General features: G+C 46.9%; 1 protein-coding gene across 1 annotated transcript in view; it reads left to right on the forward strand.

Annotated features, from left to right (window-relative positions):
• Window positions 1-13,619: 13,619 nt before the first annotated feature.
• Window positions 13,620-19,365, forward strand: part of CIB4 (calcium and integrin binding family member 4) — a 50,860-nt gene continuing 45,114 nt past the window's right edge. Inside the window, exons 1-2 of the mRNA XM_020913865.2 lie at window positions 13,620-13,740; window positions 14,165-14,199. Coding sequence (XP_020769524.1) covers window positions 13,687-13,740; window positions 14,165-14,199 — 89 coding nt within the window. The 5' untranslated portion in view covers window positions 13,620-13,686. The remainder of the gene's footprint in view (window positions 13,741-14,164; window positions 14,200-19,365) is intronic.

The following is a 19,365-nucleotide window of genomic DNA, read 5'->3' on the forward strand; positions in this document are numbered from 1 at the left end:
CCCCTGAGGTGCCCTTCCTCCTGGCTGAATGAAAAAATGTTAGCCGTTCTTCAAAGATATTAATTGCTACATTCTATCCATGCCACTTTAATTTCCATTTGATTCTGGTACGTAGATCGCAGTTCTCTGGTGAAATTCTCCATCTTGTCATTGATTTTTCTTGACCATTTAAATCACAGTTATTAAAAGCATCAGATAACTCCACTGTCTGGATCACCTGTGGGTCTGTTTCTATTATAGAGATTTTTTTGGGGGGGGGCTGTGCTGGGTCTTTGTTGCTGCATGCAGGCTTTCTCTAGTTGTGGCAAGGAGGGGCTACTCTCTAGCTGTGGTGCACAGGCTTCTCACTTCAGCGGCTTCTCTTATTGCCAAGCATGGGCTCCAGGAGCACAGGCTTCAGTAGTTGTGTTGTACAGGTTTAGTTGCCCCCACAGCATGTGGCAGCTTCCCAGACCAGGGATCAAACCCATGTCCCCTGCATTGGCAGGTAGATTCTTACCCACTGGACCACCAGGGAAGTCCGGAGATATGTTTTTGGCTCTGACCAATGTTATGTTTCATCAGAGAGGATTTATTTCGGCTTTCTGGAAGGCAGTTCAGGCATTGGAAGGCCATTTTAATCCAGCCTGGGGATAAACTGGCTTGAAGCTGGTGATCAGACTTTGGAGGCTCTCTGCTTCTGATTCATTTAGGCTCCTAGCACTTCACTCTTCTGGGGTTCTCTGTGGGAATCTGGTTGTGTTTTAGGGCCCCTCCTCTTGGGTGGGCCTTTGATTTCCAGTTTACTTCCCCAGCCCCATCTTACTGCCCCAACTCCATTCAGCTTTCCCGTCTCTCAGTCATGCCTTCCACTCAGCCTTCACTGCTCCGGCTGATGCTGCTTCGGAATACCTTTAGGGAAGGTACATACCTTCAGGGAAGAGGGAACTGGGAACTGGGAACTAACCTACTGTGCTTCTGTTCTCTTTCTCAGACATCTTGCTCCTCGAGTCCCACTTGCCTGGGTATTTTGAACTCTAAATTTTTCTCCTTACCCTATGAGATCACCAAAATCTCTAACTCAAGTTCTCTAACTCAGTTCACCATCACTTTCTGCTTGTTTTTAGTCTCTTGGCCACCATGCTGCTCATGAGCCAGGGAGACGTTAAGAGTAAATGTAGCCCTGAATGTCACCTCCATATGCTCCCAAGTCTCTAGGATCCTGACCTTTCAAATCCCAGCTGCCTGCAAGCAGATAGCTTTTGGATTTTGTCCAGCTTAGTCTTGGTGAGAGAACTGGTCCCTAAAGAGCCACCCTAATATTACAAGAAGTGCATCCTCTAATCGGTTCTTCAGAATATAAGCTCCCTGAGGGCAGAGAATGTGTCTCCGTCACCACTGTGGTCGCAGGCGGATCTCATTCACAAGATCTGAGTATCACCTACACCGGAGTATTTCCAAATATCTGTCTCCAGCTCAGAGATCTGTTCTAACCTCTTAGCCCCATGGACCAAACTGCCACTTGTCATCTCCAGGAAGCTGTTGCCCAGAAACTCAACACATCCAAAATCACGTTCTTCCCTGACATCCGTCCCTCGCTGGGGCTCCCAGTCTCGGGAAGGGGTGTGTCCTCCATCTACCCTGCTGCTTATGTCAGAACCCCGAAGGTCCCCACTGTCAATCCACACCCACTCCCCACCCACATCCGACCCCCCAGTGCTGCTGATTCCACCTGAAAATGTCACACAAACTCATCCAGCTCTCTTTCTCCCCACTGCTGCCCTGTCCCGGCACTATTCCCCCCTCCCTCGTTACTCAGGAGTCTCCTCACATTCCTCCACAGAGCCAGGCTGGCCTCCTTCCAGCATGTTCGCCAGCCATCATAGGAGCAGAATGACCCCTTGAACACAAAAATCTGATTATGTCATTCCTCTGCATAACACCCTTCAATGACGTCCATTGCTGTGAGGAAAGCTTTGAAGATAAACCCTCATGTAGTCACCGACCCCGTGTGCTCAAACCCCAGCCCCACTCCCAGTCTTGCTTTGTCTGACTCTTGTCCTTGACACACATTCCACCCTAAGCCCTTCTCAACTCTGCCAGCACCTTCTTGAGATCCTCTCTGCCTGGTGGCTCCCCTGCCAGAAGACACCCTTCTCCTCCCCTGTCTGATTCTCTCCTGTCCATCCTTCAGGTCTCTGCTAAATGTCCCCTTCTCAAAGGAGCCTCCCTGACCCCTAGAACTGGTTAGGTCTTGTCACTGTGTCCTGCACTCTGTTCACAGCACCAGCATGGAAACAACTGCAGTTAACCAAGGGATTACTGGTTACGTTTCTCCCCATCAGATGCCAATCTCCTTAAGGCCAGGGCTATATTTGTCTTGATCACCACCACATGCTCAGCACCAGCAAAGTGCCTGAGATATCTTCAGAGATTTGTAAATAGTTTTTTGAATCAGGGAATAAAAGATAGAGGTCCGCCAGCACCCCGCCACCCCCCACTCTGCGAGCCACCGAGCAGAATGCGGTTCAGGGAGAGAGAGGGAGGCTGGAATGGGGTTTCTAGTCAGCAAGTGTCTCTGAGAGCGTGACTCTAAAAATAAAGAATGCTAAATTGCTGTCTAATGCCTCTTCTTATTGCTGGGCTTAACGCACTGGCCCAGGAGCCAGTAGATTCGGGTTCCAATCCCAGGTCTGGCACAAATCATGACAAATAGCATTTTTATAATGCTTCGCAGTTTACAAGACATTTCCACAGATAGGATCTCATTAAACCAGCTCGATGACCTCGGGCAAGCGGCTTTTAGAGGCCTGCTGGGAGGGAGGAGACCTGGGAAGGAGCTGAGTTCCAGAACCTGCTCTGCCTTGACTCCCCAAGGGATCTCGCGAGAGTTTCCTGCCCAGCCCCAAGTCTACTGTAAAATGAAGGGGACCAGCGAGGTGATCTTTGAGGTTTGTCTATAGGAATTTAGAACTAAAAATTCAGGATGGCTCCAGTCAGAATGCAGAATCTTTGGAGTGTCCTTTTTTCTCATGTAGCAGGGCAGCATCCTGAGAGGCTCCCAACAACGCCCTGGGTGTCCTGGCGAGGTATCCTTCAAAATGGGGCTGAAACCAGCATTTTTGTGCAGTTGGTTTACTTGAGAGCTGATCCCAGGACACACGAGTGAGGGGCTGAGGAGGTGGACAAAGAGGAAGAACCCAGTTGGGAGTGTTTGTCCAGATCACTCTGTCTCAAGGGCTGTGACCTTGACCTCATCAGGCCCTGCTGAGAAGCCACAGAGTGCTTCCCACAGCTGTCCCCCAGCCATGCTGGCAGGGGACCTTTCTCCACCAGTTCCCACCTTGACTGGTGGATGGCCACCCCCCCACCCCCAGAGTGTCACCCTGAACTTCCAGGCTGTGCTTATCCCAAGGCAGAGGAAGCTTCTCGTTAGAGCAATCCTTGCACAGAAAGCAGAGAGAGTCCTTGAGGCAAGACTCTGAGGTGGATCAAGCTCTCTTAGACCTGACCCTGGAGCAGCCCTGGAAGTCAGAGTGGGACCCAGGTCACCAGGGCATCTGATACAAGTTGCAAAGGGGCAAGGGTGCCACCGTCCAGCCCCACGAAGGAACAGGAGCTGGGGCCTTCCTTCCATACCTTTCTCCCCAGACCTCCACCTTCTGAGTACCCAGGTCACCCACTCTCTTTTCTGTGAAGTTTTGTGGTGTCCTGGGACTTTGAAAATGGGATTGGGAGTGTCTGTCAACCTGAGCAATTCAGAGGGGCTCAGCAGAGCCTTGGGAAGCAAAGTGTGGTTCTATGGGACCCTCCTTTAGTGACAGCTAGGCTGGACCCGTGGGTCACTCGTGTGCCTCCTCCCTCTGGGCAGTGAGTAGTGCTCCCTCAATGGTGAGCAAACGCTTTGTCTGCAGGCTTGACCTCCCCAGGCCTGGCAGTGGCAGTGGCCCCAGCCCTGGCAGATCTTTGCCCCACCTCCCCGGTGGCATAATACTTCTTCTCTGTCCTTTTATAAACTCTGGACTCTGTTTCCCTCAGCCTTCTTTTGGGATTCTCAAAAGCCTGATTGGTTAATAAGAAAAAGGAATATTGGCTGTTTCTAGCTCTTTTCCTCTACTATAACAATTTTACTTTTCCCCCAGGCAATGTGAACGGGAGACTTAAAAAAAAAAAATGTCTCTCATGAGAAGGTGGAAAAAGAACACAAAGATTTAAATTTCAAGATATTCTCTGTCCACATTCTCCCTCTGGATAAATCTGTTTAACGCCCAAATAAATTTCACTCTTCTTTTGGGGAGGAAGCGATCTCTTTCTTTTCCAAAGATTGGATCTAGTTCTTCATTTCTTTAACTGTACTCCAACCCACCCCAGATTTCCTAGTGTTGTGTAATAAAGAATTCAGATGGCTTATGTCTGTGGCTCAAGGAAGGGAACTACTATATCCTTGAGATTTCCCAAGTGATAGGAGTGTGTGTCTTCACTCTTTCTGGTGGGTAGTTCAGACCATGTCTGAGCTCATGCTAATGAGATGACTCAGGATGGGGGCTGGCTGTGCCAGAAAGACCAACCATGCAATTAGAGGGTTGGGTTTTGAGCCAGCTGATGTCAGCCCGACCTCTGCGGAGGAGTGGAGGACAGGAGAGTAAGTTCAGTCACGTGCCTGATGATTCAGTCAACCATGCCTACATGATGAAACCCCAACAAACATGCTGAACTCAGGCTCGATGAGCACTTCCTGATCAGTGTTACATATCAATGGTCCAGAAGGAGGAGGATGCATCCTGAGGACACACGAGCTTCTTATTCGAGACTCTCTGACACTTGACACTCACTTTGGGTCTCTTCATTTGGCTGGTCCTGATTGCTATCCTTTATAGTACTAGACATCAGTATACTGCTTTCCTAAGTTCTGTGAATTGTTCTAGCAAATCATCAAACCTGAGAGGATAGTGGCCCCTTAGTAGAAGTGCAGATGGCCTGGGAACCCCCAGAATTTGCACCTCATATCTGAAGTGAGGAGAGTTTTATGGAGGACTGTGTCTTTCACCTGTGAAATCTGCACAAAGCCCAGGTAGCCACTAACTACCTGGGGTTCGTGCAGACTTGCACTGTGCCCACGTGTGCATACCTGATTGCTACCTCACCTGGGCAGCCTTGCTCATCTGTCATGGGGCTGGGTCTTCTCCAAGCACAGGCCCATGTCCCAACCTCATCCCAGGAGCCAGACCCAGAGGCAGGAGGACTGCCCTTGAGTTGAAGGTGACATGCGGTGCGGTGAACAGCCATCTTGCCTGAAGGCAGTGGGCAGTGTGGGGGAGTGCCTGTCCAGAATTCTACACCCTTCTCTCCTTTCCCCACTGTCAGTGTCCAGGCTCCTAGCTAGGCAGGCTGATGAAGGTCACCAGGGCCCAAGGACCAGCCCCTTAAGGCTGGAGCTCTCCCTGGCTTCCTAGGTCCCCTCCAGGCACGTTACTTCAGTGTTCTTCTCCTGACCTGTCCAAGGAGTCTTTCCTGGGTGTGTGCAAGGTAGTTTATTCTCTGAAAAATCCCAGATCTTCCTCTCGGACTTCCATTCCCTAGACTTGCCATTAATCCTATTACAGTATCTTCCAAGTTGAATGATTTCTTTCCCATATAAATGTTCCATCTATCTGAAGACTTACTCTGTTTCACGTCCCCCACTTTTCCATTCCTACATCAGTCCTACTGTCCCTCAGATGATGTAAATGGGAAACAGAGAACAGGTTTAAAGAATCTCTTTGGATGAGCCAGTCCCTCTGTGTAAATATTTAGTATTTCAGTTTTGGTCACCCCTTCTTTCCCTGGGTCCAGAAGATCTTCTAGAGGAGGGCGTAGCAACCCACTCAAGTGTTCTTGCCTGGAGAATCCCATGGACAGAAGAGACTGGTGGGCTACAGTCTATAGGGTAGCTAAGAGTCAGACACGACTGAGTGACTAGCACTCTCATTTTCTTCTTTCTTTACCCCAAGCTGTATCAGGGTGCTTGAAGCAGGCTCATTGGCTGTGGGGAAAAGTCCCTGTTTGTTCTGTGCAATTTTGCTGGGACCCAATAAAGCATGACAGTCACCTCTAGCCTTTGGGATAATGTGCTGACCTGCACAGTGGAGGTCCATGGTTTCCCATTGCTCCTGGGGAAGGTGCCTTCCTGGGCTCTGCATCCTGGTTAGGCCTTTGCCTGAACTCTCAGCCATTCTGATGGTATCCTTAGGGCATGAGGGAGCTTCTGGGTCCCCTTCATGGCCAGGGACACCACAAGCCATGCTGTGGTCACACCTGCCCTGCCACTGGGGCACCTGTGCTCTGCACTGTGCTGGGAATGGCCGAGACCACAGGCAGAACTCTGGAGACATGCAGCTCCACCACCCTCCCCTTCAGTGAGCTGGAGGAAGGGTGTCTCGAACACCAGGATTCTCAGCACCCAGGACTCCTCACTACTTTCCTCATCCCTTCTGTCCCCAAGACCACAAGGGCAGGACTTCCACCCTTTTTCTTCCTGCCTCCCAGGATGCCTCAGGGTCTGCACCCCCAGACCTGCCTCTTGCCACACCAAAAGAATTGAGAAAGTCCTTTCTCCATATAGAGGGTGACTTTGCAGTCTGCTCAGCTGTGGGGAATTCAAACAAAAACCTAGCTGATGTTCAGAACTCAGCAGCTTGCTCCAGCAAGCTTACTCCAGCAAGATTTCCCCCGCTTGCTTCCAGTGCTGAATAACTACAGTGGGTGGAGCACCCTGGGCCACAGAACTCTCGGGCTGAGGAAATGAATCCGAAACTATTCCAAAATCTTAAGGTCTCATGTATACACTCCTTTAATAACATTTATGGTGGGCCTACTATGTGCCAGGCCCTGACACTCCTTGAAATAGTTTTTAGTAAAAACCTTATTGAGATCTAATTGACCTTCTATACAGGGAAGCCTGGCGTGCTGCAGTCCATGGGATTGCAGAGTCAGACATGACTGAGCGACTGAAAACAGCTGTACGATTCGCTCAACGTGTACAACTTGATATTTTCCAGTGTATTTACAGAGTCGTACGACCATCAGCACCATCTAATTTTATTTTTAGGTATTTATTTTTAAGAGGAAACAAATGCAAACAATTTGTTTTCTCCTATAAAAGATGACTCTGATCTCTGGTCTTGCTTCACTTTGTCAACTTGGTGGTGCCAACTGGGTGCTGTACAATGAACTGTTCCGAACAGAAACAGAGAAAATAAGCGTAGATTGCATGATGTTCACACCTGTGGGGCCTGCTTCCAGGAAGGTTCCAAAAGGAAGATGCTGGTGAGCCCCTGGACATCTCATATCCCAGTTTGGGTGAGCAGAGAGGGCGTCCCTGACCCTGGGGACTCACAGAACTGTGTCCCTTTCCTTTATTGACTTATCTCTGTTTCTAACACTACATTTCTTAGCACCATCTAATTTTAGAATATTTTTATCACCCCCCAAAGAAATCCCATATCATTAGCAGTAACCCCTCTGCCATACTCCCCTCCCCCAAACTCCTGGCAACCACTAATCTACTTTCTGTCTCTATGGATTTGTCTATTCTGGACATTTTATATAAATGAAATCATACACTCTGTGGCCTTTTGCAAATAGCTTCCTTCATTTAATATAATATTTTCATGCTTCATCCACATTGTACCATGTATCAATACGTCATTTATTTTTATTGTCGAATAATGCTCCATAGTATGGATATGTCACATTTTATTTATATATTCATCAGTTGATGAACACTTGGGCTGTCTCTGCCTTTTGGCTGTTATGAATAATGCTGCTATGAACATTCATGTACAAGTTTTTTTATGCAAATAAATGTTTTCATTTCTTTTAGGTATATGTCCAGGAATGGAATTGTTGGGTTGTACGTGTTAAAAAACAAAATTCATCTGAATAAGTTTTAAAGTTCTTATTGGCTTTACTTAAGGATTCATGTGGAAGAGGAAATGGCAACCCACTCCGGTATTCTTGCCTGGAGAATCTCCATGGACACTGGATCCTGGGGTCACAGAGTCAGACATGACTGAAGTGACTTAGCAGCAGCAAAGATTCTTGAGTTAAGTGGCATTCAATCTAGCAGGAAGAAAGGAGATCTGAGGAGCTCTACAAAAGGGAAAGTTTTTTAAAATATTTATTTTATTTATTTATTTGGCTGCAGGTCTTAGTTACAGCACACCAGATCTTTAGCTGTGGCATGTGGGATCTAGTTCCCCAAACAAGGATCGAACCTGTGAACCCTGTATTGGGAGTGCAGATTCCTAGCCAATGGACTACCAGGGAATTCTCAAAATGAAAGATTTTTATAGGCAGAAGGGAAGTGGAATAAGAAAAGTATAGTAGCAAAGTGTGGATTGCTGTGACAAGGTCACTTTTCTTTCAGGGATGCAGGGGTCTGTCAGCCTTCACTAGTGCTGATTCCTGATTGACAGGTTTAAGATTCCATTTCTAGGGAAGCTGAAACTGTAATTAAGTTTCAGTTTGGTGATGTGGGGCTTAGTATGAGCGACTCCATTTTGGGCACGTTGTCTTGCTTTTAACATATGGTAATACTGCTTAATATTTTGAGAAACAGCCAAACTCTCTTCTAAAGTGGCTGCATCATTTCACAGTCCCACTAGCAGTGTAGGAGGTCTCCAATTTCTCCACATCCTCACCATCCTAGTGGGTGTGTGGGGGTACCTCACTGTGGTTTTGATTTGCATCTCCCTCGTGGCTGATGATGGTGAGCACCTTTTCATGTGCTCCTTGGCCATTCACATATTTCTTCTTTGGAGAAATGTCTATGCAAATCTTTTGTGCATTTTTTTAGTTGGGCTTTTTGTATTTTATTGTTGAGCTGTTAGCTTTCTTTGTGTATTCTCGATACAAGTCCCTTCTCAGTCCTTTTTGAATTTGAAGAGACATCTAAATCAAAGTTGGAGTAGGGGTGACCATTTTAACAGTTGGTGGAGTTCATTGGCAGGTGACAGAAACCTTCAAAGAATGCTTTTTATCCCACACAGAGGATTCCTGCAGGGAGGGACCCTGGAGGCGAAGCATGCAGAACGGTCAGGGCAGGACTGGGCCTGTTCTCTGTTCAGTTCAGTCGCTCAGTCGTGTCTGACTCTTTGCGACCCAATGGACTGCAGCACGCCAGGTCTCCCTGTCCATCGCCAACTCCTGGAGTTTACTCAAACTCATGTCCATTGAGTCGGTGATGCCATCCAACCATCTCATCCTCTGTCATCCTCTTCTCTTCCTGCCTTCAACCTTTCCCAGCGTCAGGGTCTTTTCAAATGAGTCAGTTCTTTGCATCTGGTGGCCAAAATATTGGAGTTTCAGCTTCAGTATCAGTCCTTCCAATGAATATTCAGGTCTGATTTCCTTTAGGATGGACTGGTTCAATCTCCTTGCAGTCCAAGGGACTCTCAAGAGTCTTCTCCAACACCACAGTTCAAAAGCATCCATTTTTCGGCACTCGGCTTTCTTCACAGTCCAACTCTCACATCCATACATGACTACTGGAAAAACCATAGCCTTGACTAGATGGACCTTTGCTGGCAAAGTAATGTCTCTGCTTTTTAATATGCTGTCTAAGTTGGTCACGACTTTCCTCCCAAGGAGCAAGTGTCTTTTAATTTCATGGCTGCAGTCACCATCTGCAGTGATTTTGGAGCCCAAAAAAATAAAGTCAGCCACTGTTTCCACTGTTTCCCCATCTATTTGCCATGAAGTGATGGGACCAGATGCCATGATCTTAGTTTTCTGAATGTTGAGTTTTAAGCCAACTTTTTCACTATCTGCTATCACCTTCATCAAGAGGCTCTTTAGTTCGTCTTCACTTTCTGCCATAAGGGTGGTGTCATCTGCATATCTGAGGTTATTGATATTTCTCTCGGCAATCTTGATTCCAGCTTGTGCTTCATCCAGCCCAGCGTTTCTCTTGATGTACTCTGCATATAAGTTAAATAAGCAGGGTGACAATATATAGCCTTGATATACTCCTTTCCTCATTTGGAACCAGTCTGTTGTTCCATGTCCGGTTCTAACTGTTGCTTCCTGACCTGCATACAGATTTCTCAAGAGGCAGGTCAGGTGGTCTGGTATTCCCATCTGTTGAAGAATTTTCCAGAGTTTGTTGTGGTCCACACAAAGACTTTGGCTTAGTCAATAAAGCAGAAATAGGTGTTTTTCTGGAACTCTCTTGCTTTTTTGATGATCCAACGAATGTTGGCAATTTGATCTCTGGTTCCTTTGCCTTTTCTAAATCCAGTTCGAACATCTGTAAGTTCATGGTTCACGTACTGTTGAAGCCTGGCTTAGAGAATTTTGAGCATTACTTTACTAGCATGTGAGATGAGTGCAATTGTGGGGTAGTTTGAGCATTCTTTGGCATTGCCTTTCTTTGGGATTGGAATGAAAACTGACCTTTTCCAGTCCTGTGGCCACTGCTGAGTTTTCCAAATTTGCTGGCATATTGAGTTCAACACTTTCACAAATCTGTTCATTTACATCCTTTTCAGAATCCCTGCCAAAGAGCAGTTTGAGAGATTTAACTGGCTGGAGGGAGGTAAGGATGCTGGTTGATTAGTGTACTGAGGCAGAATTGCATGGGAATTTTTCTTTCTTTCTTTTTTAAGGAGCATGGGCTTTTATCTCTGGAGCAGATGAGGTGGCATGTAGAAAAGCATTTTGGAATTACAAAGTGATGTAATGCAAATGTAAGGTGACATTCTTATGGTTACTGTTGTTAATTGTAGGAACCAGTGAAAGCCCTTTCTAGGTTGAGAGCCTGTGTGTAGGGAGGGGTGGAGTGGGCAGGAGTTGGGAAAGCATCATGTGAGAGCATGAAAACTAAAGGAGAGAGAAAGGTAGCAGAGTTCTCAAACCTTGGTTACCTGTGTGTGAAGTGAGGCAGAGACATTTTTGTGATTTCTGGCATATTTCTTCACCACCTGTCTAATTATTTACTTAATATTTTGCTTTGATTGTCTCCTATTTCTTTTCACCAGGTAATATTTGTAAAGGCAACATATCACAGTTATATATGGCAAGTGAGTGTTAGTTGCTCAGTCATGTCTGACTCTCTGGGACCCAATGGACTGTAGCCCACCAGGCTCCTTTGTCTTTGGAATTCTCCAGGCAAGAATACTGGAGGGTTGCCATTCCCTTCTCCAAGGGATCTTCCCACCCCAGGGATTGAACCCAGGTCTCCTTCATTGCAGACAGATTCTTTACTGTCTGAGTCACTGGGGAAGCCTGCATCTTTTTCAAAGTGGAGGAAACAGTATAAATAAATGTAAGGAAAGCCAGTGTCATTAAATTCTAGCTGGATGTCTTTGCTTTCTGGGTCTGGAAAACTCCCCAGACTTAGCCTGGTTCCCTCTCCCTGTGGCTCAGGTCTCCGCTCAGATGGCCCTTCCTCAGGAAGCCTCTCCTGCCCACCCTTCATTCTTGCTTTATTTCTCTCATAGGCATATCACAATCAAAAGGATTGTTAGTTTCCCTATGGGCCTCTGATTCTATCAAGGTAGGGCCTTGTCTGTCTGGTTTAATCATTCTGTCTCATTGCCTGGCTCAACAAAGAGTTGAGTAAGTAAGCCACACTGTGGAGCTTGTGGGATCTTAGTTCCTCGATCAGTTCCCCCTGCAGTGAAAGTGCAGAATCCTAACCACTGGACCACCAGGGAATTCCCTCCAGTACGTTTTTGCTCTCCTTGTAGTGTGTACCAACCAGGTGTTAAAGGCACATGCTAGTGCCTGCTGCCACTTGCACCTCCAAGGACAGGAGGGCTGAGAGAGACTTGGGAAGGAAGCAGCCTTCTGGGGTACGGCCCAGCAGCTCCCCTGGCTCCCAGTCAGAACTGGGGAGACCCACAGGCCTGCAACCTCAATCCAGGCTTCAGATCCTCCTTTGGCCCCTGGCCAGCCAAGTGACCCCACAGCATCACAGAACCTCGCCAACTTCCATCTTCCCCAGGACTCTGTGAGGACGACAAGGGACAGTCACTATGGACACACACTAGTGAAAGAAGCTGCTCAAAAAATGAGAATAGAAGCTCAGACAGTTTACCAGAAGATAAGATGTGATTACTGACTGTGTCTGCTCATACCCTACCCTTTCTTTCAGGCCCAACTTTAAAAAGTAATAATATTGTTTCCCCTTTAATGAGAATTTATTGTGTCAGGTACCTTTCTAAATTAGAGGTTTATATGTCTATCATTTGATTTTAGCCTTGCAATAATACTGTAAAGTAGAGATTTATTATTCCCACTTTACAGATGGGGGAACTGAGGCTCAGAGTAGTTTTATGACTTGCCCAAGGGGATGCAGCAAGAAGTGAAGCAAACAGCCCACATTAACCATGGCATTGTAACAACCACCTAAATGCCACCACATGAAGATTTCCTGCCTAGGGTTCTCCTCTTCTAAATTTTCATATTTCATATTACCTCTCTGATGACATCTACCCAATCTCCCATGGTGTATGTGTGTGTGTGTGTGTGTGTGTGTGTGTGTGTGTGTGTGCGTGTAGGTCTGTGTGTGTGGCAAATATTCATTCCTTGAAGGCTGAGACCACATTCACCCGTCTCTTCCAGGGTCAAGCTGAGCACCTGGCATCCTGTAGGTACTTCACTTGTGTTTGTCTAGTAAATAAGGACTGAAGGTTCCTGGGTTTCTTCTGCCAGTCTCCATCTCCAGGGAGGGCAGATGACAAAGAATGAGCAGTCCCATTTCCAGAGACATAAACTAGCTCCATGAGAAAGCTTCTGAACTGTTTACCTGGGAAAGTGTGTGGAATGACGTGGGTACAAGGACCAGGAAGCTGACACCGAGACTGGACAGCACTGAGACAGGAGGGGATGGCTTCAGAAAGATCCTCCTGGACAGCAATACTGAGGTCTGTGCTAGACTTCATCTTTCTAGATTCACTTTCCACTCTGCTCTCTATCCCCACGGAAGATCGAAAGAAGTGGAGGGGGTGATACAGGGGTACTGATTCCATGTGTTTTGGGCCAGGACTGGTAGTGGCTCTGTGGTTACTAGCTTGGATTCTGTGCGATCCTGGGTGGTTTCCACACACCCTGACCTTGTCGTTGGAGAGTCCCTTTAATAGACCCTCGTCATATCATCCTGATTTGATTGTGCCCCTGGCTTCTTCAAAGAGAGGATGGATGGGGTGGAATGCCCTTTACTGTGCTCTTTGGGTGACTCTTGATGTCAGAGTCTATGCTTACTCATCTCTGTGTTCCTGCACCTGGCATAGTCCTTGGGCCGTGGTTCTAATAGCTAACACTTATCGAAAGCTTATTATGTACAAGACAGTTTCCCGTATTGACTCAAATAATCCTCACCGTAATCCCATGACCATCATCCTGTTTTCAGATGAGGAAACTGAGACACAGAGAGGTTGAGTGGCTTGCCTAGGGACGCATGTCTTGTCAGCCTTTGGCAGGCCTGGAAGGTTGGCCCATGACTTTTGAACCTGCTACTGGGCTGCCTTTCTGTTCGCTGTTTTGGGGATGATGTCCATTAGCCTCTGGAACCAAAAGAATCTATTTCTTTGCTCACTCAGGGACTCAGGTAGAATGGGCAGAAGGCGGAATGCAGGTTGCCATGGCAACCGATTACTTAGTGCACAGCTGGTGAGCCCTTGGGACTGAGGTTCTGCTGCTGGCAGAGAGAAGGGTGGGGTTGGCATGGGGCAATGTCTGAGGTACCAGATGCACTGGGAGGATTTGGAAGAATACCAGGTGGGTAGATCAGGCAGGAGATTCTGGGCAGTGGTGGGAGCTTCCCGAGGCAGGTGGGAGGGGTGGGCAAACTCTCACTGTGGTCCCTGCCTTCACTAAACCTACATCCATGTGACCCAGACTGGCCCTCAGAGGGCCCCTCCCCATTTGTTTCCTGGTCCAGATCCCAGGGTTTTCGCCTTGTCTCTGATCCTTTCTGCAGGCCTGTACCACTGTGCTCCCTCCCAAGGCCATCAGAGATGGGGCACTGTTTCCTCCTCTGCCACCACCATGGGCATTTGCTGCTGAGGGCTGGGAGCCTCCATTCCCTGGTTGTTCAATGAGAGCTTCAGCTTTTCCTCCCAACCCCTGAAGTTGCCTACTCCCCAGAGTGTCAGGGCAGGGCTGGATGGAGTGGGCAAGTCACCTGTCTGGTTTGTTGCAGGCCTTGACCTTCTTGACCAGGAATGAAATCCTGTGGTGAGTAGAGGGTGCCCCCTTTCCCTCCCCTTGGAGCTGAAATCTTACCCTGGTACAGCCTTACTCTGGTCCCTGAATGTGGTCCCTGCTCAGAGCTACAGAGTCCTGGAGACGAGGCTGGTAGCAGACAGGCAGAGACAGACCCCAGTCCTGGAGGGTCCAGGGTCATGATTCCCAGGGCCCGACTACAGTGGAGTGAGATGTCAGGCTGTAGGTTGCTGTGGGATCCATGGCAAGGTTTCTTCATAGAACCGCAGAGGTGGACAGGGCCTCCCTGGGATGATGAGGACAAGGAGGAGAGGACTTAGGAAACAGGTCTGCAGCGCATGTAAGCTAGGTGGTCCTCTAGCTGGGTAAAGCTGATGCCCCGCTGAGTCTCTCTTAGTCCTCCTTTCCTTCCCAAGCTTTGCTTCACTACCTCCCAGCACAGTGGGTGCAACAGTGGGCAGTCCACCCCCTGTTCTTATGCTGGTGATACCCAGAGAGGAAGGCTCCGGGCCAAGACAGCCAACACGAGGATCCCTCATGGGACCACAGAGGGAGTAGACAGCATGAGAGATGTGAGACCACTCAGCCTGGGCCAGGTGCTCATGAAAAACTTGTTAGAGAAGGAAAGGGGGTCTCTAGGGCATTGTTGGTGGGGTGAAGGGAGGTTGGAGTGAGGAGACTGCCCTGAGACCCACAGAACCCTCTTGCCTCTTTGTCTCTGCTGGACTCACCCTCCCCAGACAACACCCAGCCTGGAAGCTGCACTTCCCACGCAGGGTCCCAGGCAGCACAACAATTCTGCCACAAGCATGAGACTCTCCTGTTACAGGGTGGGGGCTGATGGATATCCAGGGCACAGGAGTGATGGCGACCAGGAACAGTCACTGGATTACATCGCTTTCCTTTTAGAAATAAAAATATAACAAAACTCTATATCCTGCTACTTATACATCTCATTGATAGTTTCTAAAAAAGGAACACTTGCATAAAAATGAAATAAAAATTGAAAAGTAATATGTGAGCATGGCCAGAAAATTCAAATAGCATAAATGTTCTAAAAGAAAAGTAAGCATCTCCCTCCTTCCCAGGCCTTCTCCCTGATGATAACTCTTGTTCACAGTTGGTTTCTCATCAAGGCTTCCAGAAAAAATTTTCATAGATAGATATACATAAATATCCTTCAAAAATTTTATCCCATTCACACTGCAGCATTTACCAATTTGTAGTGTAGCATTATACTGTTCTGGATCTTTTTTCTTTTTAAGTTTTCACGTTGGCTATCTTTGAAGGGGACGACAGAGGATGAGATGGCTGGATGGCATCACCGACTCAATGGGCATGAGTTTGAGTAAATTCCGGGAGTTTGTGATGGACAGGGAGGCCTGGCATGCTGCGATTCATGGGGTCGCAAAGAGTTGAACATGACTAAGTGACTGAACTGAACTGAACTGAACTGATCTTTACATAAAGCACATAGAGATCTGTCTCATTCTTTATAATGACTGTGGAACATTCTTTCCTATAGAGGAAATATCACTCATCTTACAACCTCCCCCCATAACGTACACTTAAGTTGTTTATGACTTTTAGTTCTATCAATAATGCTATAGTAAACATTTATGTAAAAATAGTTATTCAATTGATAAGCTTTTGAACTGTGGTGCTGCAGAAGACTCTTGAGAGTCCCTTGGACTGCAAAGAGATCAAACCAGTTAATCCTAAAGGAAATCAACCCTGAATATTCATTGGAAGCACTGATGTTGAAGCTCCAATACTTTGGCCACCTGATGTGAAGAGCCAAGCTGCTTTTGAATTGAGGTGCTGGAGAAGACTCTTGGGAATCCCTTAGACAGCAAGGAGATCAAACCAGTCAATTCTAAAGGAAATCAACCCTGAATATTCATTGGAAGGACTGATGCAGAAGCGCCAATATTTTGGCCACCTGAGGCAAAGAGCCAGCTCATTGGAAAAGACCCTGATGCTGGGAAAGATAGAAGGCAAAAGGAGAAGAGGGTGACAGAGGATAAGATGGTTAGATAGCATCACCAACTCAATGGACATTAACTTGAGCAAACTCCAGGAGAGTAGAGGACTGGGAAGCCTGGCGTGCTGCGGTTCCTAGGGTTGCAAAGAGTTGGACATGACTTAGCAACTGAACAAAAACAAAGCTTATTCAAAAAGTGAAAGTAAACCATAGGAGAGATTTCTAGCTGTAGAAATGGTGGGCAAAGCGTGGACATGTCTAAAATGTTAACAGGAAAGACAGGATTGTTCTGCAGTAATTTATTCTCTCTCTACTTCAGCATGACCATGCCTGCTCCTCTTTCCATCTAGAAAGTTCAAGGATTCTCAGATGATCTTCTCTAGATCTCTAGGGTCCCTCACATGTGCCCCATCTCCACCACCAATGTGGTGGTGGGAGTTGAGGGGGGGAAGTCAGTCAAGAGAGAGGAGAATGGGAAGGAAGCCCTTCCATCTTCACGTGTTCTCTATTGGCCTTTGAGAAACATGTTCTGGTAGGGACTCCTTTCTGAACTGCCCACACAGGCCATGAGACAGCCCCTGCCTACCTCCTGTTTCACACCTCTCTCCACCCCTATTGAAAGTGAGCCCCTCATGGGAGGGGCCTCACCTCATTTTTTTGTACTGGGGAGGCAGGTCCCAGTGAGTGAGGCCAGCAAAGGCTCCACTTCAGCCCAACTTCTCTAACCAACTCCTCTCAAAGCCATCTCTAGCCAACCCTGTCTTTTGTCAGTGCCATGCCTAAGCATGAGGTCCTGGTGCCTGCCCCTCGGGCAGCCTCTGCCCATGAGACTCCCACCCCTTGGGCTCTAGAAGAACAGGACGGGTCAGTGCTGGAGGAGGGATGGGGATGCCAAAGCTTCAGGAAGGCAGAGAGGAGGTGCAATGGCTGAGTGTCTGCTCTCTTTGTGTTTCACCATCATGGAGACTTTCAACTGAGGTGGAGCAGGACAAGCATGAAGTGGGGACAAAATTGCTAAGATGGGTGGGGTGATACCAGGGAGAGCTCTTTGCTGCTTCAAACCAAGGTGAGTCTCCAGATTAGGAAGACCACACTCTGGGGAGCAGCTGAGGGTATGGAATAGCTGCCAGGAGCTGTGAAGAACAGAAGAGAACAGGGGAAGGACTGGAAGCCTGCTTCCGGAAGGGAAAGACACTTTGACCTGGCCATTGCACTTAAATCAAGAGGGCATGGATGAAATAAATGTGGATGGACCCATCCATCAGTGGCACTGTCCTTAGAGAGAAGGAGAAGTTTTATGTTGGGTGTGGATTAGTATCTCCAAGGTATACTGTAAAGCAATGTGCCATAGCTTCCAGTGAACATGGAGAATTGAGCATTTTCTTTTCTTTATTTTCCCTACTAAAAGGACAGCTAGAATTAGAAAAAAAGGAAGAAAGAAACCCACAAGGGAGAACTCAAGAGATGAAAGCAGATGAGAGAGATCAAAAATTTCCAAAGTGGAAAGCAAAGAGATCCACGATACAGACTTAGGGCTGAAAGTTGAAAGCAGATTGCTTGAAAACAGGGATTGGGATGATGGAATCAAGGGCCCAGAAAGGCTCAGGAACCTCCAAATGCCAGGATGAAGGCTCAGGTGAAAACAAAAAGATGGTATTATATGATTTCTCCTCTTGCCCTGCAATCCACTCAGCACCCCTTGCCCAGCCCAGCAGAGGACAGGAGCTCACCATATGGAGAGAGCTAGCCATGCAGGCTTCTGACTCAGGACCACCAGGAACAGATATGCGCACTAATGAGACTTGGCAATTGCACATGAATTGAAAGCTGAGAGATACTACATATATGAAGGAAAAAAATTTTTAAGCCTACGTTAATTTATTTCAGGACACCAGAGGTATTTAGAAGATCCTAAGAACATCGACAGAGGAAGAAAACAATACATAGAGAGGATCAGGAAGTAGAATGACTTTAGTTTTGTGCTGGAAGACGGTGGCTAAACACCTTCAAAAATCAAAGGAAAAAATTCCAATGTAGAATTAAGTCATAGCTAAACTATTAATCAAGAGTGAAGGTGAAACAATATTTTTTGACATGTGAATTCTAAAAACAATTACCTCATGCACCTTATTTCAGGCAGCTTCTGCAGTGTCCACTAAAATTAATAAGTAAGCTAAGTTCTTCATTAAAATTAGAGATTAAACTAAGACAAAGAATTCCTTGATAGCTCAGCTGGTAAACAATCTGCCTGCAAGGCAGGAGACCCTAGTTCGATTCCTGGGTAGGAAAGATCCTCTGGAGAAGACATAGGCTACCTACTCCAGGATTCTTGGTCTTTGCTGGTGATTCAGATGGTAAAGAATCTGCCTACAATGCTGGAGACCTGCGTTCAATCCCTGGGTTAGGAAGATCCCGAGGAGAAGGGAACAGCTACCACTACAGTATTCTGGCCTGGAGAATTCCATGGACTGTGTAGTCCATGGCATCGTAGTCCACGGCATCGCAAAGAGCTGGACACAACTGAGCAACTTTCACTTTCAAACTAAGAAAAAAGAAGCGTAAGAACCAGAAAACAGGACCGCAACACAATGGAATTTCAAAAATGACAGTGAAGAGAAACCCAAGGATGACAATGCAGCAGGCTTGAAAAGTAATGAAGCCAGATTAGAATTAAGGAGTTAGGAATTCCAGGAGTGATACCCCCAAGAAAACAAAATTAACCTGGATGATGGATGATGTAAGGTATATAAACACATGAAGAGGAACGTCACAGTTCTGCAGAAAGCTTAATAATGAAATAATAATAGAAACACTGAAACCTAAGCAAAAGTAAAACAAAGTGATTATTAGCTCTGGGAAAAACAAAGAGTCTTGCAAAAAAGAAAATGTAATCATATTGTATGAGGGAACTCAGCTGTGAGCAATGTTTGAATAATACATATATAATATGTAATTATACATACATATGACAATAATATAAATACTGAATCTTGATTCAGGAAAATCATTTTATATTGAGATATTAGGGGAAGAAGTAGTATATATGTGCTGTGCTGAGTCACTCAGTCGTGTCTGACTCTTTGCAACTCTATGGACTGTAGCCTACCAGGCTCCTCTGTTCATGGGTATTCTCCAGGCAAGAATACTGGCGTGGGTTGCTATGCCCTCCTCAAGGGGATCTTCTCAATCCAGGG

Source organism: Odocoileus virginianus, chromosome 2 (assembly GCF_023699985.2).
Source record: "Odocoileus virginianus isolate 20LAN1187 ecotype Illinois chromosome 2, Ovbor_1.2, whole genome shotgun sequence".
NCBI classification, from domain to species: domain Eukaryota; kingdom Metazoa; phylum Chordata; class Mammalia; order Artiodactyla; family Cervidae; genus Odocoileus; species Odocoileus virginianus.